Source organism: Staurois parvus, unplaced genomic scaffold (assembly GCF_062004578.1).
Source record: "Staurois parvus isolate SC_StPar_1 unplaced genomic scaffold, SC_StPar_1.0 ptg000291l, whole genome shotgun sequence".
NCBI lineage: Eukaryota > Metazoa > Chordata > Amphibia > Anura > Ranidae > Staurois > Staurois parvus.
This window is the reverse complement of record NW_028318087.1, coordinates 5,777,656-5,802,957: the sequence shown is the minus strand read 5'-3', so window position 1 is coordinate 5,802,957 and position 25,302 is coordinate 5,777,656. Positions and strand designations below refer to the sequence as shown.

At 41.2% G+C, this 25,302-nt stretch overlaps 1 protein-coding gene across 7 annotated transcripts in view; it reads right to left on the bottom strand.

The window, feature by feature from the left end:
* Positions 1 to 12,461: 12,461 nt before the first annotated feature.
* The window catches only part of DLG5 (discs large MAGUK scaffold protein 5), a 237,021-nt gene continuing 224,180 nt past the window's right edge, over positions 12,462 to 25,302 (bottom strand). For all 7 annotated transcript variants that reach the window (XM_089682542.1, XM_089682544.1, XM_089682546.1 and 4 more), the window contains 2 exons: positions 16,533 to 16,642; positions 12,462 to 15,341 (listed from right to left, as the gene is read on the bottom strand). In XM_089682542.1, coding sequence (XP_089538668.1) covers positions 15,238 to 15,341; positions 16,533 to 16,642 — 214 coding nt within the window. In that variant the 3' untranslated portion in view covers positions 12,462 to 15,237. The remainder of the gene's footprint in view (positions 15,342 to 16,532; positions 16,643 to 25,302) is intronic.

The following is a 25,302-nucleotide window of genomic DNA, read 5'->3' as shown; positions in this document are numbered from 1 at the left end:
GTTTATACTGTTTAAAGGCTCAATTTTCCTTTAGAACATATTACATGTCCTCTGCCCTGCTCCCCCCTGTAAGCTCCGCTGCTGACTTCCCATCCTCTGCCCTCCTGAACCCCTACATCAGACCGTCTAGATCCAGCCCTGGCAGGTGATCAGTTTAAAGTTAACTGTGAATAATGGGACTAGAAGTATTGCTTTCCCTCTGGCGTGCACAAAGGTATGCAACATGTGTAATGCAATCAACATTTTCATACATAGGTGCCCCTGACTCATGTGTCTATGTTCGTATGTGGGGGGAGGGTTCAACATTTTTTGAGCAGTGCAAGTGTTTGGGTGTAACTCTCTTTTTTTACTTTTTTTAACTACACTTTATTTTTTATCACATAGGGGACAAAGTATTTTTGACTATGCTTAGGCTTTAAACAGCCGTTTGTTTAAAAAAAAAAATACATTTTGTAGATTGTTTATTTTAAATACAAAAAGAGAAGCACCTATACACTGATCAATCATAGTACTATGACCACCCACCAGAACCCATCAAGGAATGGACTTCTGAAGGAATTCTGTTATATCTGGCACTAAGCCGTCCGGAACAGAACCTTTAAATTCTGTAAGTTGAAAGGTGGGGCCTCCATGGATCAGACTTGTTTTTCCAGCACATCCCACAGATGCTAGATTGGATTGAAAATGGAAGAATTTGGAAGCAAAGTCAACACCTTGAACTTGTTGTGTTCCTCAAACCATTCTTGAATTCATCAGACCAGGCCACCTCTTTTGGCTGTGGACATGGGTCAGCATAGGCACCCTGATTGATCTGTGGCTAGACAGCCCCATACGGAGCAAAATTTGCAATTTGAGCTACAATAGCTCTTCTATTGGATCAGACTACATGGGCCAGCCTTCGCTCCCCACATGCATCTTTGAGCCTTGGCCACCCATGACCCTGATGCTGGTTCTCTGGTTTTCCTTTCTACGATCACTTTTGGTGGGTCCTGACCACTGCAGACCAGGAACATCCCAGAGGAGCTGCAGTTTTGGAGATGATGACCCCAGCTGCTCAAATCATTACGCTTGCCCATATTGTTTCTGCTTTCAACACATCAACCTCAGGAACAACGTGTTCACTTGCTGCCTAATATATCTCACCCACTTTCAGGTGACATTGTAGCAAGATAATCAATGTTATTCACTTTACTGTCAGTGGTTATAATGTCATGGCTGATCGGTGTACAACTTACATTTTCAAACATTGGGTTTTGTTTACTAAATAGGTAGTTCTGTTCACTTTGAAAATTTCACTTTTAATGAGGTTACTAAATAATGTGAAGCTGTGCTCATTGCGGTCAACCAGTCAAATTCTACCAAAATGCATTTTTTTCCCCATTTCCCTTGAAAATGAATGATTGCGTTTTAAGAAGTGAACCCTTCATCCAAATTATTAATTTTCACTCTGCAAAGTGATCAAACACAGAACAGCCTTTAATCTCTTAGTAAATCAACCCCCTGTGTTCTAAAACTAATGTTTTGAGTGTACAGTCTGGGAGGTGTCTGCTTCAAATCCTGTATATACAGTGTCACACACACGGCAGTTTATGTTAAGGTATTATGTATGTGCTTTGTTCCTCAGTAAGCAAAGTAGGCCAGCCAGACATACATCGCTTGACCTTCAGTCTAGTTGCTTGTTATAAATACAGTGAGTGCGTTTATTATTAATGTATTCTGCACGGCTTAAACCATACATGATACTGACATCTGGATTATATTTTCAGTTTGGTCCTTTGGCCATTGTGATTTGTGATTTGAAAAGGTTTCCTATGGAGCATTTATGTTAATAATATACTTTAATACATAGCATGCCAGAAATGATAAGTAAGCAAAATTAATTTTATAATGAATTATATTATATTTTGCTATGATAATACACAATACCAGCAGTAAAGTATTTCCCTCTTTTAAATCCAAATTCCCTTACCGCTTTTCTACAGCAGTCTTTCCTTTAGGAATTGTGCACCAATTAATTTAAATAAGCATACCACCTTCAAGTTGTGACTAGAGATGGGAAGGCCTTGAAAAGAAAAAAAGGGAAAATTGGGGAAAAAAACTTTTTTTTTCCCATTTTCTTCCAAAGCTGTTAAAAAACAAAAAAAGAGTATGAAATATGTTCTTTTACAAAGATAAATAATATATATATTATATGGTATTCACACTTAATAACATGAAGACCTTAATGAAAGATTTCTTAGACTTTATGTAAAGTCCTAAATTATTGCATGTTCTCTCAGCAGAAGACAAGCAAATCCTGGAATACTATTCAAGTAACACTTTACTTCTCAATGCAGTTATCAGACAGGAGCACTGCCACTAGGGGACACTGCAGAGGCTCCAGTTTAGTTTGCTTGTGGGCTCCATCTTGTACCTCCTACAGTTAGGTGATTGTTGGAATACAGTAGATGACACCTTCTGTCCTCCTGCAGTTAGGTGATTGTTCGGATACAGTAGATGATCGTTTCTGTCCTCCTGCAGTTGGGTGATTGTTGTGATGCAGTAGCTGATAGTTTCAGTCCTCCTGCAGTTGGGTGATTATTGGGTTAAAGTAGATAGTTTCCATCCTGCAGTTGGCTGATTGTTGGGATACAGTAGATGATAGTTTCTGTCCTCCTGCAGTTGGTTGATTGTTGGGTTAAAGTAGATAGTTTCCATCCTGCAGTTGGGTGATTGTTGGGATACAGTAGATGATAGTTTCTGGTCTCCTGCAGTTGGGTGATTGTTGGGATACAGTTGGGTGATTGTTGGGATACATCCTGCAGTTGGGTGATTGTTGGGATACAGTAGATGATAGTTTCTGGTCTCCTGCAGTTGGGTGATTGTTGGGATACAGTAGATGATAGTTTCAGTCCTCCTGAAGTTGAGTGATTGTTGGGTTACAGTAGATGATAGTTTTCGTCCTCCTGCAGTTGGGTGATTGTTGAGATACAGTAGATGATAGTTTCCAGCCTCCTGCAGTTAGGTGATTGTTGGGTTACAGTAGATGATAGTTTCCGTCCTCCTGCAGTTAGGTGATTGTTGCAATACAGTAGATGATAGTTTCTGTCCTCCTGCAGTTGGGTGATTGTTGGGATACAGTAGATGATAGTTTCTGTCCTCCTGCAGTTGGGTGATTGTTGGGTTAAAGTAGATGATAGTTTTCATCCTGCAGTTGGGTGATTGTTGGGTTACAGTAGATGATAGTTTCCATCCTCCTGTAGTTGTCAGGGCCTGGACTTGAACCTGGGAACTCTACTGTGTTAGGCAGTAACTCTTCTTACTGAGTTACCTGGGATACTAGACAACACTCTGCCTGATCTATTGGACAATCCTGCCTTGTACCTTGTTTTCTGATGAACCTTGAACTCCTTGCTCCTCCCATGAACTTTGTGATTTAAGCCATGTCTCTGCACTTCCTGGTTGCCAGATTATTGTGCCTTCTCCAGCCAGTATCTCGCTTTGTCTCTCCTGCTGCCATCCATACCTTCGCTACCAACCTTTGGCTTGTTCCTTGACTACGATTCTGCCTCATCCCAACCTGCTACTGCTTATTACCGACCCTTGGCTTGTTTACTGACTACGCTTCTGCTAGATCCCTACCTGCCATATCAGTTACTGGATTCTGGCTTGCTCACTTCCTGGTGGGTGATCCTGAGAACTGCGACCTGGTACTAACACGCAGCCAGCAAAATCCATCTCCACCATCAGGAGCTCTGGTGAAAACCGGTTAGTGCTTAGACCCCACACCTCAGATAAGCCTGCGTCATTTCCCAGGGTGACCTGCTTGTTTACCTATCCTGTTGGTTGGTCTGCTGCTATAGCTACTGGTCTCTGAACCTGACCTAACATCGTGACAGCAGTTGGGTGATTGTTGGGATACAGTAGATAATAGTTTCCGTCCGCTTGCAGTTGGGCGATTGTTCGGATACAGTAGATGATAATTTCCGTCCTCCTGCAGTTGGGTGATTGTTGGGTTAAAGTAGATGATAGTTTCCGTCCTGCAGTTGGGTGATTGTTGTGATACAGTAGATGATAGTTTCTGGCCTCCTGCAGTTAGGTGATTGTTGGGTTACAGTAGATGATAGTTTCTGTCCTCCTGCAGTTGGGTGATTGTTGGGTTAAAGTAGATGATAGTTTCTGTCCTGCAGTTGGGTGATTGTTGTTATACAGTAGATGATAGTTTCAGTCCTGCTACAGTTGGGTGATTGTTGGGTCAAAGTAGATGATAGTTTCCATCCTGCAGTTGGGTGATTGTTGGGATACAGTAGATGATAGTTTCCGGCCTCCTGCAGTTGGGTGATTGTTGGTATACAGTAGCTGATTGTTTCAATCCTCCTGCAGTTGGGCGATTGTTGGGATACAGTAGATGATAGTTTCCGTCCTCCTGCAGTTGGGATCCAGTAGATGATAGTTTCCATCCTCCTGCAGTTGGGTGATTGTTGCGATACAGTAGATGATAGTTTCTGTCCTCCTGCAGTTGGGTGATTGTTGGGATACAGTCGATGATAGTTTCTGTCCTCCTGCAGTTGGGTGATTGTTGGGTTAAAGTAGATGATAGTTTCCATCCTCCTGCAGTTGGCGGATTCTTGGGTTACAGTAGATGATAGTTTCAGTCCTCCTGAAGTTGAGTGATTGTTGGATTACAGTAGATGATAGTTTCTGTCCTTCTGCAGTTGGGTGATTGTTCGGCTACAGTAGATGATAGTATCTGGTCTCCTGCAGTTGGGGGGATTGTTGGGTTACAGTAGATGATAGTTTATGTCCTCCTGCAGTTGGGCGATTGTTGGGATACAGTAGCTGATTGTTTCTGTCCTCCTGCAGTTGGGTGATTGTTCGGATACAGTAGATTATAGTATCCATCCTCCTGCAGTTGAGTGATTGTTGGGTTACAGTAGATGATAGTTTCTGTCCTCCTGCAGTTGGGCAATTGTTGGGATACAGTAGACAATAGTTTCTGTCCTCCTGCAGTTGGGTGATTGTTCAGATACAGTAGATAATAGTTTCTGTCTTTTCAGGCCTTAATTGACAGGTAAGAGGGTACAGTTGTCAGACAAATTAGTTTTTCTTTATAACCTTTAAATGATTCCTATTAATGTTCTTCACCATCACAGGATAATGTTTACCTATAGTCTACTCAGTAAATAGTTTTTTTTTTCTTTTCATCCTCTCATCAAAATGTTGATACCAACATCTAGAGTTTGGAAACTTCCAGAGTGCAATTTCTGCTGAGAGCAAAGCTGCAATTTTACAAATATTGTGAGAAATATTCTTTTCCAAATGTTACAAGGATGACAAAACATGTCCTGGCATGCCAGAGGTGCCCTAAAGATATTAAAATACTTTATGGAATGAAATGATGAGGACCAGAATGAAAGTGTGAGTAGCTTTTTCCTCCATATCTCTCATTCCAAAAACACATTTTCTGCTGCTTCTTGATTGGAAAAAATTTTCAAAAGCAAGTTTAGTTTACCGAATAAGCTGCAGTTTTATTTCAAGCATAATACTTTTTTAAACACTTCAATGCACCTTCCCAGTGTAACAAAATGACTATCAATTTGTAAAACTGCTTCGCATTGAATTTTTTTGTAATTTTCCAAAAATTTTAATTTTTCCAGAAAGAGTTTTTCTTCCTGTGGCTTCAAAACGTCTAGAAATTTTACATCTCTAGTTGTGACATAATTTTTATAGCATACTGATGTCCACAACTACAATGAGATTAAAGTGGTTCTAATGGCAAAAGGTTTTTCTTTTTTTACCTGAATGCATTCTCTTCATTACGGTAAAAAAAACTTTTAATAGCAGCTCCTTTTAGCCCCCCCCCTCAAACACTTACCTGAGTCTTCTCTAGATCCAGCACTGTCCCATCTGCAGCAGCTCTTCTCCCCTCTCCCAGTCTTTGCTGATTGGAGCTATTGCCTCCTGCTGCTGTCAACTAAATTCTGTAAGGAGGGAGTGGGGGGGGGGGTAGTGCCGAGCCACTCTATGTGTCCATGGACAAATACAGTGTGGCTCAGGAACATGCCTGCACGATTGCCCCCATGGCAAGTGGGTTTGCTAAGGGGGTACTCAGAGAAGAGGAGTGGAGAGCTCCGGTGGAAGACCCCAGAAGAGGAGGTTCAGGCCTGCTCTGTACAAGATCATTGCACAGAGCAGGTAACTATATCACGTTTTTATTTTTGATAAAGAAATAGGTTTACAACTGCTTTAGGTAATTTTTGTTTCCTGTTGAGCAGACAATGATTTACCACAGTTACAAGACTCTCTGAACTTCGATGAATAGCCAAAGCTGCCATTGTAAATTTTATGGGTACCAGGGCTGGATCTAGCCTGTCTGATATGGGGGTGCAGTTCAAAATGTCAGGGGGGCAAATTGTCAACACACCTTCTTTTATCCTTGTGGTTTTCAGTGTTTGTGCAGTTCCAAAGAAATTAAGTTTTCTTAGCTTACGCTTTGTGTGCCACAGCCTTGGAGACATGAAAATGTGTGGTCTGGAACATAAAGTGCTTGAACAATACAGAGCCTACATGAACATTAATAACTGTTAACATTTTGAACTGCAAACTGTTTTTATAAGTTTATTTTATTTTTTTTTTCTTTATCACCGCATTTCATCCCTCAGTAAACTTGTCACTATTTCACCTTTATTACCACATCAAAGCAACAGTCTTCACTTTTTTGTGGGTCAAAAACTGATTATTGGCTATTGTGCCTTCTCATGAGTCAAAAATCACCAAATTCTCTTTCCTGTCATGCATCATTGTGCGTCGAAATGGTGTTAGAACCAGAGATAGTGTGGAGAATGGACTCTCACATGATGCTGTGGATACCCCAATCACCAAAGCAGTTACATACAGCCTTACATACAGCTCCGGGAATGCTTCCTTATAGCTTCTGACATGTGCGCAGACAGGTCCATCCCTGTGGGTAATTTCTTGAGTAACATTGGTTTTGCAACAAGAATTTAATTTTTAAGTCTGTCAATTTCAGCACATTTTGAGTCTGCAAGCAGTTGTAGAGGGTGCAGAAGCACCAGATCTAGAAAAGAATTAGACTAAGGGGAATGCAATCTACTGCCTTCGTGACGTCCAGATTTTGCTTTGAAAACCTATTTTCAAGTTCAGCAATGGCTGTGTCCATAACGGTTATCAGGGCTCTTTTTGAGACACTGGTTGTGTTTTGGAGGAATCAGTCTCAGTGTGACCAAGAGTAGAGAGGACAACACTGTGAGCTGCTAGGTCTTTGTTCGTTGTATCTTTGCTGCAGGTGGATTATATGTTTGTTCAAACTGAGCACTTGAAAGATTTACTTGCATATGTTTCAGTGCTTGCAAAGAGGATGTGACAACCTTCCCAGCACTACAGAGGTCTACTGAGCGAGATCGCAGAATAAAATTAGCTGGTATTAAGGCACTAGGAATCTGGACAAGAAATTCACCTAGTTCAAAGAATTTCTGTGCTGTACTAATAGTCCTGATGCTTCTGTACAAATATCCATTCCTAGAGCAGTATTCTCTGAAATCTCAGAGAGAAGATCCAAGATAGCATGCTGGTTTTCAAAAACACCCTTGGCCACATCCTAGTGACTGGTCCATTGTATTTCCAGTAGTCTTTTCAGAGATGGCATGTTGTAGTGCTGTGTAATGTAGTGACGGTGAATTAAGGAGTGGCGTGAACCTGATAACTCAAAAAAAGTTTTGGGACATGGCTCAGCTTGCATAGCATGCACCACTGCCAGATAAAGCTGTTGGTTGTAAAAGTGTATGCATGGTACATATCGGCCAATCTTTTTCTGTAGCAATGCCTGCACACCACCATTACAGAAGCACCATCATGGCACTGATTATGTTGTCAGTACTGTAGCCCCCATCTGAGAGATGTTAGTATCTGTGTTGTGATGTACTAAGCATTTGACTGACTCAGGTCTAGAAAAACAATCAGCTGTTCCTCAGGAACAGAGTTATGGACAAACCGGATCATTATTGATAGGTCTCTATATTGCACCGGTCATATTTTGTGGTATGCCATTTACTATATCTCGAAGTTTAACATCCTTCAGTAATGTGAATTCAAATAGCCTCAAGAACGGTCCTGCAGATGCATCATCTTTCCTAGCCTCTGGGCTCTCAGAGGTCCCATGGAGGGGCAATTCATTCACAGTAAGGAATTTACCTACTTTCCCTATGCATTTTACATAGTACCTATTCTTCGCAATCTGGTTTTGACCCAGCAGGTGGGCTAGTCTCACCTGTTGCATTTCTCTTCATCATCTCAGCCCACAAGGAAGAAGCTTGCAAATGGCAGTGGCTACATGCATGCTTGTTTAATCCCGTCCTCCTTCAATGCACTTTTCCAGTTAAATCCTTTTTATGTAAAAACATCTTTATCATTCACTGCTGCATGGGAAGCAAAAATATGCATTTTTTTTTTACAGCGTATTCTAGCCATGGTTGAGAGAGGTACCAACTTGGGTTAAATGCATGAGGATCCTGGCTAAAGGTCCACATTGGGTATGATTTTAGAAGAGGCTGTGATGGTGCACTCATGTTTAAACCATGTTCTAAATCATCTGCTGTGGCTTTTCCCTGCTATGACCATGGAGTCTCACTTTGGTTGGAAGAGTGTGGGGTAGAGCAGGGCTTAAAATTTCAAGTCCTGAGCTACTAGCCAGGCCTTAAGAGTTGCTCGCCACCAGTTGCCCCACCCATCCCCTACCCTAATTCTACCCCTAAACATGCCCTTGTAAATTCTCATGAAATGACACTGTTAAATGTTACCCACATTACATCAGGGTCCCCCCATATTGCATCAGGGCCTCAAATGTCCCCCTAAGCACTACATCATACTTAGAACATGCACCGCATACAACCATAATCTCTCATTCACCAAACCATAACTCTACCAAGCATATCCTACCTTCTATCCAACCCATCAGTACCTCAAATGCCCCATCCTCTAACACTCATAATAACCACATCATGATGAACCTGACCAAACCAGCCATACATGTACACTTAAACACACACATACAGACACATGTACACACACACAGAAACATGCACAAACACATACATATACACACATACACAGCCCTATAAAAAGCTGCAGTACAGTACTTTACCTTCACTCACAGAGCCGGGTACTGCATGCTAGGGGGAGGCAGAGAGCACAGCACGTACTCCTTCCTTTGCTTTCACTTTGCTCAACTATTGAGCGGTCTGATGGCTCCCAGTGCGAGTGACGGAGCCAGCCCTGAGTTCCGAGCCTGCTCAGCAAGACGGCCCTAGGGGACACACTCGCCCCCACCATAATTTCCACTCGCCGAGGCGAGTGGAAATTTCAAGGCCTGGGGTACAGCATATACTGGGGCCAGTGCATGGGAGCTCTTCTAGGTTCCGTGGAGAACCAATGGACTGGAAGGCTGTATTACTATCTAGGTCAGTGTGTACTTTGTCAAAATATATTAGAAATTCATTATGTATCGTTTTAGTTTGCAAAGACAATGAGATCGGGGAATGTTAGCCAAGTGAGGCACACATGCACAGTGCACTACACAGACTTTGTTGCACTACCACACCACAGATAACGCTATGGAAATTCCCTCCTCATTTTTCTGCCGCTCTAGCAAATCTCAACAATGGCAGTATCTATGTTACAGAAAGATGCAGTGCAACACTTCTAAATGCAAGAGCTGGTATTACTCTTTAGGGTGAGGGTACAGATGGTGTACTTCTGTACCATTGAACACCTAGCCCGACCCCTCCACTTCCCTTCCTGCAGTATAGATACTTGTCATCACCGCAGGTACTGCTCTTTCCATAGCAGATGCTGACAGGCTGATATGGCACCAGGGCCAGATCTGGCCTGATTTGGGGGTTCAGTAAAAATGTTGGGGGGATACAGAGGATGCAAAATCAGCAGGACAGTGTACAGGGGATTAGCTGGGCAGAGAGATAGGGGCAGCAGTTTGTAGAGCAGGGTACACTGGGTTATCAAAAGGCAGAATACAGGGGTTAGCATGACAAAGGACAGGGGTCAGCAGGGAGCAAGATAGCGAACAGCAGACTTGAGGACAGGGCCACTGCTGGGAGGGTACTCAAGAGATCTCCTCTTCTCCACAGCTACAGGTATCATCCTGGTATTGTTTTTTTTTTTTTTCAGCTGGCTTTCATGTAAAAGCAATCCTAGTGGCCAATTAGCTGCTGAATCGTTTTTACAAGTATCAAGAAGGGACAACCCCCCTCCTGCTGCCTTCCACAGTTTTCTTGGGCTCGTCTGTCCCACAGGGGAATCAGAGAATGCAGCTGGCAGATTCACTGGCTGACTATAGAGCTGATCGAAGACCAGAATGGTTCCAATCATCTCTATGTTCTAAGAGACCGGAAGCTACGAGCATTTCATAATTTCCATTTCCCCGGACTTTAACAGCGCCATTGGTAAAGCATCTGATCACACCAATCTTGGTGAGATCAGATGATGTAAGGGTAGAGGAGATATCTAGAGTCTAATAGACTCCAGATTTCTCAAAAAAGAATACCTGTCAATACCTATTGCAGTCACAGGGGATAGAAAATGAATAAATCAAAAAGGTATTTTTTCTTATTTTTGTCACAGGGTTTTGAAAAAGAAAAGAAAAAAATCGATTGTTTTCTTTCTTCGTTTTCCAAAACCATATGGCAACAAATGAGATCTGCAAAATACTCACCATGCCTCTTATCAAATTCCTTGGGGTGTCTACTTTTCAAAAAAGTATCATTTGGGGTTTTTTTGTACTATCCTGACATTTTAGGGCCTCTAAAACTGTGATAGGTAGTGGGGAAGTGATATGAGGAAATATGCCCTTTGAAAGCCTGGAGGCGGTCATTGGAGTCTGGAGGCCTGTATGTAGCTAGGCTGCCAAAAAGCCTCGCACATGTGGTATCACCATACTCAGGAGAAGTAGGAGAATGTGTTTTGGAGTGTTATTCCACATATACCCATGGCATGCATATCATTTAAAAAAAAAAAAGTGTCATTTTCTAAAAGCCTGTGGCACAAAATAAAAATGTTCCAGGGACTCAACATGCTTCTCTGCAAAATCCTTGGGGTAGATTTGTGAATAAGTAGGTGCTGAATCAATAAACCTTATGAAAAATATCAAAATGATCTAGCAACAACAAAATGACTATAAGTCTCAGACAAAATATATATTAAACATATAGTGAGTGACAGTCCCATGAAAATATGAAAATATAATCCCGTAGATCAAAGGATTTTCTTTTTCACCACGTGTAGACAATAAGTGAATAACTCGCTCACCAGAAATTATTGACCCCGGTTCAGGTGGTCAAAAAGTGATTTATGGTCATGCAATATGCTGACAGCCAACAGCAAGCTCTCATGGGCCAGGCTTCCTGATCTCCTAATACGGAATATGGATCCACAGGACCAAGGATGGCAGCCCCCAGATAGGGGGTAATGAAGCTCCGAGTGCACAGATATTAAATCGATTCCCAATCTCAGGCTCTCCTCAAGGTATAGATAATGCTCCAAGTAGTGTGGGAAGCTGGCTCCTACACATCACACGAATGGATCCGCAGCCTCCTGGAACCTCTGATGTGCCCTGGGAGGATGCAGGCGGGGTGGGGGGCAAACTTCTGCTGGGATCACCAAGTCCCCGAACCAGTACGGGTCCCAGCCAGAGATTTCCCGCCAGCACCTGGCGATCATCAAGGAAAGCTGGCAGTGGAGAGACCTGTGTGTAAACACAGGTCTCTCTCCTGCCAGCAAGAACATGCAGCTTTGTATTTCTCTGCACAGCGGAGAAATACAAAGCAGCATGTCTCCCCAGTAAAACACACACAGCACATAATGTAAAACAGCAGACAGTTACCCCTTTGATCACCCCAGATGTTAACCCCTTTCCTGATCAGTATCATTAGTACAGTGTCATGCTTTTTATTGGCACTGATTACTGTATTAGTGTCACTGGGTTGTCAGTGGCAGTTAGTTCCCACCCAGTGTCAGAATGCCAGCAATTGTCAGTTAAAGTAATACAGCGCCGTATCACAAAAATGGCCTGGTCATGAAGGGGGGTAAATCCTCTGGAGGGCAAGTGGTTAATAGCTTTAGATGTCTGAAGACCAGACAGTACCATTTGACTCAAGTAAGCTAGCAGCAATAATGAGAAACATAATACATAGCAGTGCTGCCATAGCTTTGATGTCATTCTAACATCTTCCATCAGAGACAGCTCAGCTTAAGGTAGCAAAAATATAAAATATTTTCATTGTTCATTTTCTATTATCAAAAAAAATATGCTTTTTTCACTAAAGTCACAGGGTCTGAAGATAGCACCTGGAGAGCCATATGAGCCTCCCAGTGAAACATAACCATCACATTTTTTCTTTGTTACAACAATGTGGTAATGGGGTGTCAGGAAATAGCACACACAACTTCAAAAATTATGGAAATTAATATTTTATTAATTCTTTTTAAGGCTTTTTATTTTAATAAAAACTGAATTCTGCTACTTTCCACCACTCAGAGAAGTATGTACCGTATAAAGCTAGTCAGACCCATCAGGAACACTAGCATATACATTACAGCCAGGTCTGTTATATTTCTGAAAGTTTTTTTTTTGTTTTACTGTTAAAGCATGACACAAACCTTAGCATAATCTACAGAGACTGCTACACAGAAGGTTCACTCTAGTTGTCTCTTATAGGAAGTAGTGCAAAATAATTACTTGCAAGTAAAAAGGCTTGAAACATTAATGTTCAGGGTGTTGTCAAATTTGAGAACTTTGTTAGGTAGGCATTCATGGCCAGCATCAATGAATTTTGTCCCAATAATGTGCAGGAAACTGGTCAGTCAATTGTCATAGGCCCAGACCGAAGTCACTCATGAATTTGCATCAACAGCTCATTCTATTACTTGTCCATGCCTAACCATAATCTAACAATCAGCCTATGATTAAACAAAGCCAAAAAAGACAGTTTGCACACTTTAGAGGTCCTGTACCCTCTACCTTGTACCCAGATAATTAAACACAGGCAGGTGATCTGTATCATGCATGTGTACATCTGCTGCAAAAAATTGTTGCTCTTCTGGAGCAGAATTGTGAGCCTTCCAGCCCAGTTTTTACGTAAACTACAAAAAAAAAAGAAAAATCTAAGCAGTACTTAAATATACTTCCTAGTAAGCCTCATTGGTTACTATGCAGCAGCTTTCAGTGCTAATCTTGGGAAATTTTTTTTGTACTTGCAGCAAAAACAGTGTGATTGCATAGAAAAGATATTGCTTCTCTAAGTACATCCAGCCTGCCTGTGCAGAGTTGTCAGGGTAGAAGGTTGTGACAATGTCTCCTTAAAGGTTTATGTTTTCCATTGGGCATTTGTTATCTCTGTATCCTGCTACATAAATTGAGAATCTCGGCACTAAATAGAAGGTGGCAGTATATGCTAGTAATAGTATAAAACTGTGCTAATCTCACAGTATGTTTGTGAAATCAGCTGAATAGGCCACATATACTATGGGGATGCAATACACATTTTAACCTGAATAGGATTTTTACAATATAGACAGTGGTCTATAGACCCATTACACTAGATTTTTTTGTTATAGTTTTTAATGTAAAAATATTGTCAAGAAGGTGCATATTGTGATGTGATCATTGCTTGATGACGCAGAGAAATTGGAATGGGATATTTGTGAGCAAGTGACAAGATGAACATTAAAATCCTTACGATGGCTTGTACTGCCTAAAGCAGACAGTCTCAATGCTTGTCACCCTTGCCCTTTTGTGAACATAACTATTTTCTAAAATAGGTACCTGTTCTTATCGTTTTATGTAATTTTTTCACATCTAAATGATAAATCAAGGAAAAAAGAATACAGAATACCAATTTGGAGATACCATAGATTTTTTTTGTGTAAACAGAAGTATGGAAATTTCAGTAAATTCCCTTTAATAGACGTCTTATGTTTGTAAATTCTACTTCGCATGAGCAAATGTCTGCCCTGGAGCGGATTCTTTCAATAACATTAACAACTGCATGGTACTGTGTTATTTCTTATATAAATACCATGATTATTTTATAAACATACAACATTTACCAGGTCCCTTTAATGTAAAACATGAACACCCATTGAGGCTCCTAATGTACTCTGCTACCAAACCTCGGGGGCAAAAATGTAATCTGAGGCCAAAGTTTATTATCTTCGTTGATTTCTTTTTCTTGATTCCCTGCAATAACTGGAGCAATCTATTGTTGAGAATAGTAGGCAGAAAACCTTTCAGGAGATCAGCAAGCATTTGTAAGGCATGTTTAATGGCTTTAAAAGGCTTTTTTTTTTTTGTAGGAGAGCCAATGGTTTTAATCTAAAACAGTTAAACATGAATCTATGTATACATATGTGTACGAATGTCAGTAATATTGACACCTAGGCATGGAAGGTGCACTGCACAAACTTTTCAACAAATGTTTTTCAGCTTACATTCTCCCTCCTTTCTATATGAATTATAAATTGTGACAGCTAGCATGTTTCCAGAAAAGTGCAGACACAGGTAGTGTCACAGAAACAAGCCTAACCGTCTACCAAGAAACCACTCATTCAAGTATCAGCATAAGCAACTCATTGCTAATCATCTCCAGAAGTAAAGTGTTTAATATGTCATAGCAGATGGTTTACTACAGGACCCAAACAGTTGCCATGATATAGTAGTTCTTCCTGATATACCCCTGGCCAAGTACCAATTATTAGTGTGTTAAGAGTAGAAAAAAAATAAAACTGCTCCCAATTGATTCCGAATCTATAAATACTACAGATTCAAAGTTCTCCTGCAGGCACAACAACTCACTCCTCGTCATTGCTGCCTTGATGGTGCCATAGGCTTATTAGTCCAAGTGTTTAGTTCTGGCTTCTCCACTAGGCCAATCTAGTTCTTCCACAGACAGCATGTGGGGTACTTTGCCCCTGTGCATTAGCTCGGTTGATCGCTTCTCTATGGGCCTTCTGCTGGTGAAAACAAGTTCATTTTCACTTTCAAATTCAGAGGACTCTGGTTTCCAGCTTGCAGACTTCTAGAGTTATTCTGTTGGTCATTCAGTGGCTTTCCCATTCATTTTCCTAATAAGTGTATTTTAACTCCATTGCATTTTCTGTGAAAGCTAAAATGAAGCGGAGCATGTGCTAGATGTTTCATTAATTGTCCATATGAGGTGTAAACCTGACACCTCACAAGGCATTGGCTGGGATCCACAGGGCTTTGTTTTGTTCTTGTTCCACAATAACCAGGATCTGAGTGCAAATGCTGACCAGTGCACCTCCTTGAATTACAGCTGAGAAAAAAAACAAAAAAGAACATTTAGTGCAATGACCAAAAAGGAATACTACTTGTACAGCAAAAAGATCACAAAAAAAAAAATTATGGAAAGTAATCATTTAATTTTTAATATACTACACCTGAGTGTGCCACATATGTAAAATGGCAGAAAAAAACTACTGACAGAGGGTTGGTCTATTCTCCAATCTAAACGTGTCAGTTGACTGTGAATATCTTTTTAGAATGCAGATCTTCATGGTGTTTGTTGTGCAGACTGACAGGTAAATTTATCACCTGAAGACAGCTGCCACATTTAACTTGCATACATATTTTCAAGGCAAGCAGGTTGGTAATGCAGCCATTTTTTTTTGTCAAAGTGCTTATTATCAGCTGAGAAATCAAAATGAAATTCCTAGCAATTTAAAAGTAAACATGTCGCTACATATGACAGGTTAAAATAAGCACATAAGCCAACTGCCAATCTGTATACCTGCCAGAAAAGCCATCACTGCAAGGAACCTTGGTAGCCCCTGCAGTAGGCACATTTTAACACAACACATCCCACAATGCAGAACCTCAACATCCTAATGGGAGGGGCCCTGAACTGAGAAGTGCTGGGGGATATCCTCAACACTGAGTATGCAAATGCAGAAAGGGGAATAAGTTCACGCAGCCTAGAGGTCCATTGCTCATCCTGGGGTACTCTGCAGTAATAACATATTACCTGTATGACAAACTTTGATGAAAATTTTAATCATACTGCTGGATGGACTCACCCACTTGTTTTAGGCCAGTTACATATTTTTTCAGTTGCAGTATAGCCAACCGCCGCCTCAAACCCGAGTGGGCTGCCAACACACTACAACAGGCTTTATCTTGTCACCATACAATGCACATTGTTCACATCTTTGTTCATTGTGGAGTTCTGGAGGAGTTCTTGGGACACAATTTAGAATCAATGACACCCCAGATAACATGGCACATTACCATGTGTTGCAATACTAAGTAAGTACATTCAGCAAGACCAATTTCAGACCAATAAATAAGTTGTGCTTGCAATGATTTACTGTAATTTGTCCATTATGCTTTCCTTTTACCCAAGTGTCGGATTAGTTTCCTCCCATATGCTGCTTCATATATTAAACAGATTTATGACAAGTAGAAGTTGTAAATCTTTAAGTTACCATTACTAACATTTATCACTCACCTGTAAAATACTTGCTGTATTCCTGCTCAACCTTCTGTGCAGATTCAAACTGCTCTTTGGAATTTTTCTGTGTAACTTTGTCCCTTAGAAAGATTGGGTCCTTTTGTTCCCTATAAACAAAGCAAAAAATAAACATAAGAGAGAAACTACACTAGAAATAATTGCATTTACAGTATTCACAACTCATATTTTACAGTATACCGGAGAGTTATAGCATAAAAAAACTATTTTTCTTACACGTTAAGACAGCAGTCCACATTTTTCCAGCTACAGGACATTGTTCCAGGACATAATTAATGGGGAAGATGTACACAGGTTACTGAGACTGAAAGTGGAAGCATTACAGGAAGTGTTGGGCAAAATTTGTGAGCAAGTAATGGTTAGCCTAATGTAGCCAATGAGTCTATTTTAATTGTTCATTTTTTCTAATAAAAATTGCAAGATTTTAGATATACTTTTTAGTTTTGGATGGAGTGAGGAAGTGTGAAAACAACTGTCAGGATTTTATCCGGATCTGTGTCACGTTGGGCAAATTCACCTTCTCTGTTTGTCCTGGTGACCATTGCCAGTGATGGGAAATCCAAAATTTTAGAGTTGTTAGAGAAACAGGAGGTGAAGGGAAATCTTCAGGCTGGGACACAAAATAAAAGTCTCCTAGATGGCACACTCAGAGCAAAAAAACCAAACAAACAAAAAAAAAAAAACACAACACACGGTCAAAATAATTAAGTTTTAACCTCCACAAAATGAACAATGGTAGATTTCCAGGTGAATGGTTCCCATGAATATGAATTTCCTATAAGATCTGACAGCTGTTAATTAAGAAGGGCTTTTCTCTTATATTAAGATCGTATAATCAAGTTCTTATTTTCTGACCTACAATCTGACAGGCACAGCTCCATTAAGTGTAAAGAAAGGCAGCACATTCTGCGCCTTTGAGCAATTTTGAAAAAAAAAAAAATATATATATTTTTTTACTGGTATAAAACATATCCAATAAAAAAAGTGAAGAAAAAAAAATCTAAATTTCTTCATAAAATTTTGGCCAAAATGTATTCTGCTACATGTGTGATAGAAAAAAAATGCCAACAAGTGTATGTTGATTGGTTTGCGTGAACGTTCTAGCGCCTACAAACTATGGTATATATACTGGATTTTTTTCTTTAAATAGTACAGTGATCAGCAATTTATAATAAGACTGCTGGAGTGTGGTGGGCAATCTGACACAGACGACATCACCAGTAACATTAATGCAGTGATCAATGTGATCACTAGGGTGATCAAGGGCTTAAAGTGTGCCTATGTGTAAACTGTGCTGCTTTTACTAAACAATATCTAATGGGGAGGGGGTTTGGGGTACTGTAGATTGAAATCAATCACATTACGCCATTGTGACGGTGTTGGGGGCATGGGGGAGATCCAATTTTGCAGGATAAGCTTACGAGCCAGAAATAAGGATCTCATTCACATTAAATAAACTTCAGCAGGAAGGACTTCTTCCGGGCTAATTTGCAGGAGAACTAATTTTGGGTCTAAGGGTACCTGCATAGAGAAGGCTGTATTAAGTGTCGTAAAGATGAATGCCCAATAATCTGTGGAGTTGGGGGCAGCACCACAACATATGAATTGGGGTACCCGTGGCGGTAGTACATCTAGGACAGTTTGAAGATGCTGCCTTCCCCCAAAAGTGTAATTTCTGTGAACTATAATGTATTCTATGTATATTAAACAGGTCGTTTGAAGTCTAGAGTATAAATCCCCTATTAATCCTCTTTTGGGGCAGGAAATAGAAACAGCCATGGATAAGAATGTTGGGTTTCGTATGAATTTGCGCAATTAATTCTTAAGGAAGCGAGTGTACATATCCATTGAAAGTTAAAGTTTTGTTTCACTCACAGCATAGTTTGGGTTGATAGTAAAATGTTTAGTGCCTTGAATTTAGTACTACACAGGTCCAAAATGTTTCCAAGTTTGGGGAGGTTAGGTATGGTAATAGCTGGGTTGGTTATGAAAAGTAATGCATCATCTGTGAAGTGGCAATATTTATGTTGGTGTTCGTCTATCTCTATCCCTGTAAAATTCTAATTTTTCTCTTGTTAGATATGCTGCTTATTTGATTGTTATAACAAGAAAGAGAGGGAGAGTCCCTTCTGTTACCTTGTTTAACACTCAAAGTAGGCGATTAAAATCTGCAGTATCAAATGCTTGTGATGTGGAATAGAGGGCAGCTATCTATTTCAGAAAATAAAAAGGTTGTACTAGGGTGTTAAAGGCTTTTCCTATATCTAAGAGGAGCTACAAATAAAGGATTTGATTCTGCTTTGCTATATTCAAGATATTTGTGAATGTGATTAGTCTCATTTAACCAATTTGCCTATTCCCAAGTTTAACCATGTGGCAAGTTTAGCCAACATATTCCTGTCTAAATTTAGAAGAATTAGACCAGTAGGTACTGTCAATTTTGGTATCATACTTAACATAGTTGTTAGTTTATTACAGAAATTAGACATTTGATCAAAGGCTGCAGTACTAAACTAGGTGAAGACACTGGACATGCTACACAAGTCCAAAAAAAAAAAAAAAATAGTATTCATAGTACACAGGATATGTGTAGCACATCCAGCCCCTCTGCCCCCTCCCCCATTTGCCAGCAACTTTTGGCTCTTGGGAGCTGCTTTGTATATACAGCACCACTAGCAGCTGCTACTGTCAGAAAAAGAACCCTCTGACTCAGTTTATCAACATTCCTTATTTAGGAAATAAAGAGATGAACTTCAATCTACAGATGCTCACAGTTAAAGCCAGCTGAGCGGAAAAAAAAAATCTAACATTTGTCTAGTAAACCCCTAGTTTTACCTAGTCATTCCTAATTAACTTTTATATTTCACTTCAACTATTCTATTTTATTAACCACTAATAGCTAAACTTTTTTTCATTGTTTGTTCATTTTTTGTAACACCTTTAAAAAAAAAAAAAAAGGGTAACATTTCTTATATCATTTGTAAATAACTTTGCAATGCTTTTACCGAAATACAAATTTTTGTGTCAGTACAATTATTATTATTATTTTTTTTTTTTTTTTACAAACACTGGTCAAAAAAGGAAAAAGACAACAGTATGAAAGCCTAGTTTGTAAAAAAAAAAACAAAAAACAAAAAAACAAAAAAACCCTGTGCCTGGCCATTTATTCTGTTTGAACATCTTAAAAGCTTGCTGTATTTCATTATGCGTTATAGGTTTCTTTCTTTCTAATTATTATGTACCTGTTCCAGAGCTTAACATGCCAGAAAGGCTGTTCTACTAACATTGTGGAAGTGGTTTCATGGGCTGTGTAGTGTTTAGAGATATACTGTTCTGGCAACCCTGAAATCAATTTTTAGGAATTAAATACCATTAACTATCATTCTCATCTTCAGTTCTATAGGTTTCTACTTGCTCACAGAGTCGAGTTTGTAAACCTGTATCTGTCCTAAGTTATTTGTCTGCTATATATGCAGGTTCCAATTTAAAGCGCAACACCTTTTTTTTTTTAAGTAAAAAATAAGTTGTCTAGCCACTTGACCTCCAGAGGATTTACCCCCCCTTAACCGCTTGCCGCCCTGCCACTGTGTATATACGTGTGCAGGGCGGCAGTGGAGCGCAAAAGCACGTTTTAAAACGTGCTCCGCGCTCCCGACACATTCGCGGGTAGGGGGCGCGCGCGCGCGCTCCCGTCGACCCACAGGTGATACGATTCGATCTAGGAGGGATCGATCATTAGATTTCAGCCAGTGATTTCTGGCTGAAATCACATGATCGGTCCCTGTCCTATCCTGTCCTGTGTTGATATTTACACAGGGCAGGATATGATGTCATTCTTCTCTGCCCGGACACATTCCGTTCCAGACAGAGAAGAAGACATCCAAAAAGTGAGTACACAAGCACTACACTACAGTTAGAACACACTAGGACACATTTAACCCCCTGATCGCCCCCCCTCCCAGTTAACCCCTTCACTGCCCTGTCACCAGTGTCACTGATCAGTGAAGCGATTTTTACTGATCAGTGTCGCTGGCGACTTCCGATAGAGTTAGCGCCCCTCCCAGATAGCGCCAGTTTGCCCGCCAGTACACCAGTAATCCCGTTTAACCCCTTGATCGCCTCCCCCCCCAGTTAACCCCTTCACTGCCCTGTCACCAGTGTCACTGATCAGTGAACCAATTTTTACTGATCACTGTATCAGTGTCGCTAGCGACTTCCGATAGTGTTAGCGCCCCTCCCAGATAGCGCCAGTTTGCCCGCCAGTACACCAGTAATCCCGTTTAACCCCTTGATCGCCCCCCCCCCCCAGTTAACCCCTTCACTGCCCTGTCACCAGTGTCACTGATCAGTGAACCAATGTTTACTGATCACTGTATCAGTGTCGCTGGCGACTTCCGATAGTGTTAGCGCCCCTCCCAGATAGCGCCAGATTGCCCTCTAGTACACCAGTAATCCCATTTAACCCCTTAATCCCCCCCCCCAGTTAACCCCTTCACTGCCCTGTCACCAGTGTCACTGCTCAGTGAACCGATTTTTACTGATCACTGTATCAGTGTCGCTGGCGACTTCTGATAGTGTTACTCCCAGATAGCGCCAGATTGCCTGCTAGTACACCAGTAATCCCATTTAACCCCTTAATCTCCCCCCCCAGTTAACCCCTTCACTGCCCTGTCACCAGTGTCACTGATCAGTGAAGCAATTTTTACTGATCACTGTATCAGTGTCGCTGGCGACTTCCGATAGTGTTAGCGCCCCTCCCAGATAGCGCCAGATTGCCCGCCAGTACACCAGTAATCCCGTTTAAGCCCTTGATCGCCCCCCCAGTTAACCCCTTCACTGCCCTGTCACCAGTGCCACTGATCAGTGAACCAATTTTTACCGATCACTGTATCAGTGTCGCTGGCGACTTCCGATAGTGTTAGCGCCCCTCCCAGATAGCGCCAGATTGCCCGCTAATACACCAATAATCCCGTCTAACCCCTTGATGCCCCCCCCCCCCCGAGTTGACCCCTTCACTGCCCTGTCACCAGTGTCATTGATCAGTGAACAGATTTTTACTGATCACTGTATCAGTGCCGCTGGCGACTTCCGATAGTGTTAGCGCCCCTCCCAGATAGCGCCAGTTTGCCCGCTAGTGCACCAGAAATCCCATTTAACCCCTTTATCCCCCCCCCAGTTAACCCCTTCACTGCCCTGTCACCAGTGTCATTGATTACAGTGAACAGATTTTTACTGATCACTGTATTAGTGTCACTGGTGACTTCCGATAGTGTTAGCGCCCCTCCTAGATAGCGCCAGTTTTCCCGCTGATGCGCGGGATTTTTTTTACCAAAAACATGTAGCAGAATACATTTTGGCTTAAATTTATGACTAACTTTGAGTTTACGATATATTTTTTATAGCTGAAAGTAGAAAATATTGTTTTTTTTCCAAACGTTTCGTGTTTTTTTTGTTTATAGCGCAAAAAATAAAAAGCGCACAGGTGATAAAATACCACCAAAAGAAAGCTCTATTTGTGTGAAAAAAAGGACGTAAATTTTGTTTGGGTACAGCATTGCATGACCGCGCAATTATCATTTGAATTAGTGCAGCGCCAAACAGCAAAAAAAGGCCTGGTCATTAAGGGGGGTAAATCCTCTGGGGCTCAAGTGGTTAATGACCAGGCCTCTTTTTGCTACTCGGCGCTGCATTAATCCAACTGATAATTGCGCGGTCATGCAATGCTGCACCCAAATGAAATATACGTCCTTTTTTTCACACAAATAGAGCTTTCTTTCGGTGGTATTTGATCACCTGTGCACTTTTTATTTTTCACGCTATAAACAAAAAAAGGCCAAAAATTTTAAATAAAAACAATATTTTTTACTTTCAGCTATAAAAAATATATAGTAAACTCAAAGTTGGTTATAAATTTAGGCCAAAATGTATTCTGCTACATGTTTTTGGTAAAAAAAATCCCAATAAGTGTATATTGATTGCTTTGTGTGAAAGTTATAGCGTCTACAAACTATGGTATAGATCCTGCAATTTATGCCATTTTATTGCTATACAGCGCTGCGCTAGTTTAACAGACAATTGCGCGGTCATGCAATACGGTACATAAATGAAATTTACATCCTTTTTTTCCCCACAAATTGAGCTTTCTTTCAGTGGTATTTGATCGCCTGTGCGGTTTTAATTTTTTGCGCTATAAAAAAAAAGGCTGACAATTGAGGAAAAAAAACAATATTTTGGACTTTTTGCTATAAAACATGTCCAGTAAAAAAAAATTGTAAAAATCAAATTTAGTCATAAATTTCTGCCAAAATGCATTCTGCGACATGTCTTTGCTAAAAAAAAATATCCAATACGTGTAAATTAATTGGTTTACGTGAAAGTTATAGCGTTTACAAATGGCGGGAAAGATACTGGGATTTTGTTTTTTTTTTATACTAATAATGGCTGGATTAGCGACTTATGGCAGCGATCAGTGACTTATGGCGGGACTGCAGTGGACATTCTGACATTGGGGGGTACTGACTTGGGGTCACTGACATCCCCAGTGACACCAATACAGTAATCAGTGCAAAAAAAAAAAAACAAAACACTGACACTGTACTAATGGCACTGGGGAAGAAGGGGTTAACTTTATTTTTCAGGGAAGGGTTATCTGTGTGAGGGGGAGTGTTTTACTAGGGGGCGGGGGTGTGTGCTGGATGGGGACAGGCTGATCGGGAGAGAGAAACTCTTCTGTCCCGATCAGCTTGTCCTCGAGCTGTCAGGGAAGTGACAGAAAGCACAGCTACTGCAGCTGTGCTCTCTTGTCACGGATTGCCACCGATCGCCGGGAGATAGCCGGTAACGACCGTCTGTGACCCGGCGACTGACATCCGCGGCTGTGATCGGCGGGACAGGTAGGGTTTTGCCTGCCTGTGCCGCCGTATTTATACAGTGGCTGGGCGGCATGTGGTTAAGACATATAAAAATGAAATATGCTGCTTTCACTGCAATATTGTCTTTCATGATGCTAGTGAAGATATGTCTGCAGAACTATTGCTTGCAATGTAATCTTGAATGGATTGCTAAATATATTCTTGGGTAGAGGGACTAGAGAGTATAGAGTTTAAGATCCAGTTAGTGTCTCTCTGTTATTAATGAGGAAAATACACAGTAGTAACAACTTGTCACAAACACTGATGGCGACCTCTAGTGGCCCACTGGCAGGAGTCCCCCAGGGCGCGGAGTCTAAGCCCAGGTCTGCTGGTTCACCAGAGCCCCTGATGGTGGGGATGGACTTGAAGCAGACCAGGACGCGACCCCTGAGTGACACCAACCGTGGTAAAGGCAACCGCCAATGGTGTGTAGCGGGTAGGAGCCAGATGTGAAGAGGTGGGATGTGGTCAGGCAAGCCAGGTAAGTAACAGCGAGGCAGACGGTACAGATCGGTAGACAAAGAGTAATCGGGTCACAAGCCGGGTTCGGTAACAGCAGGTCAGACAAAAGGAGCAGGCAGAGGATGGTCAGGGCGAGCCAAAGGTCAGGGCAGGAGAAGACAGCGGTATCAGGTCCAGGCAGGGTCAGCAACAAGGCAATCAGCATACAGGAAGAGCAGGAACACAGGAACAGGGAGAAGACCATCAGGCAACTTGTGTCTGTGCAGAGCTGGTTTAAGTAGCCCGCCCAGTGCTGACAGGCACGCCTGGGTCCTAGTGCCTGCCCAGCGCCGTCATAGATGACAGGCGCGCCTGGGTCCTAGTGCCCGCCTGCCTGCATGTCTTGTTGGACACCTACGCATGTGCAGACTCATGTGTCGTGGTGGTCCCTGACACAACTGCACAATGGTCCTGGTTTGATGTTAGAATTTAAGATTAAGATGTTAACTGTAGAAACATGTGGCTCTTTCTTGTGAGGGCGTTAGAAGGATAATAGTAAAAGATGTAATATCGACAGCTGAGGTTTAAAGTGTTACTAAACCCACGACAGTAAAATCAGTCTGTATATGCAATAATGCATGCTTGTTATACTCACTGTGGAACCTAAGGGGCTAATCCTCTGCATTGTGTAAAATTAATGTTTGATCCTGTTGTCTCTGATCCTCCCCTTCTTCCAGTGTCTACTAAATATCTCCTGGTAGAACAGAGGCTCTGGGGCAAGCTGAACATGCTCAGTTTGCTGTGTATTGCTAGAGAGGTTTTTATTTTTTTTCTTGGGAGGGTGCATGTAATCAGCACAGGGCCATTCAGCACTGTCCAGACAGAGGTCAAGGGTTTTTCATCCTCCTACAGGTGAATGAAAACTCCTCCTACAAGCTGTAAACAGTGTTGTGCTGAAGTCACAAGACTACTCTAACTGCTGATGAGAAAAGGTATTTAGCGGTTTATATTTACAATAATAATTGCATTTCCATGTGGAAGACCAGATATAGTAAATGCAGGGTCTGGGTTTAGTAACACTTCAATTTTCTTCAGCTATGTTAGTGTGTACTGTTGCAAAAATTTTCTAAATAATTAATAGTCATCATTTGGTGGCTGTAGATTACAGTTGATTAAATAAATTGATAAAGTGTATGTATAGACAAAACATTTTCTTTTTCGTGCTTTGGATAGAGCAGGCAAACGTTAAAACCAAAGTATTGTGTTTCAGGAGATTTCCCCTTTAATTCCTGTCCTGGAAACCATTCCAAAGTGAAGAACACTGGATTTCTGGCAGATCAAAATGCAGTGCCGTTAAAGGAAAAGTTTTGTATAGCGTAGAGAGGGATTAGTACACC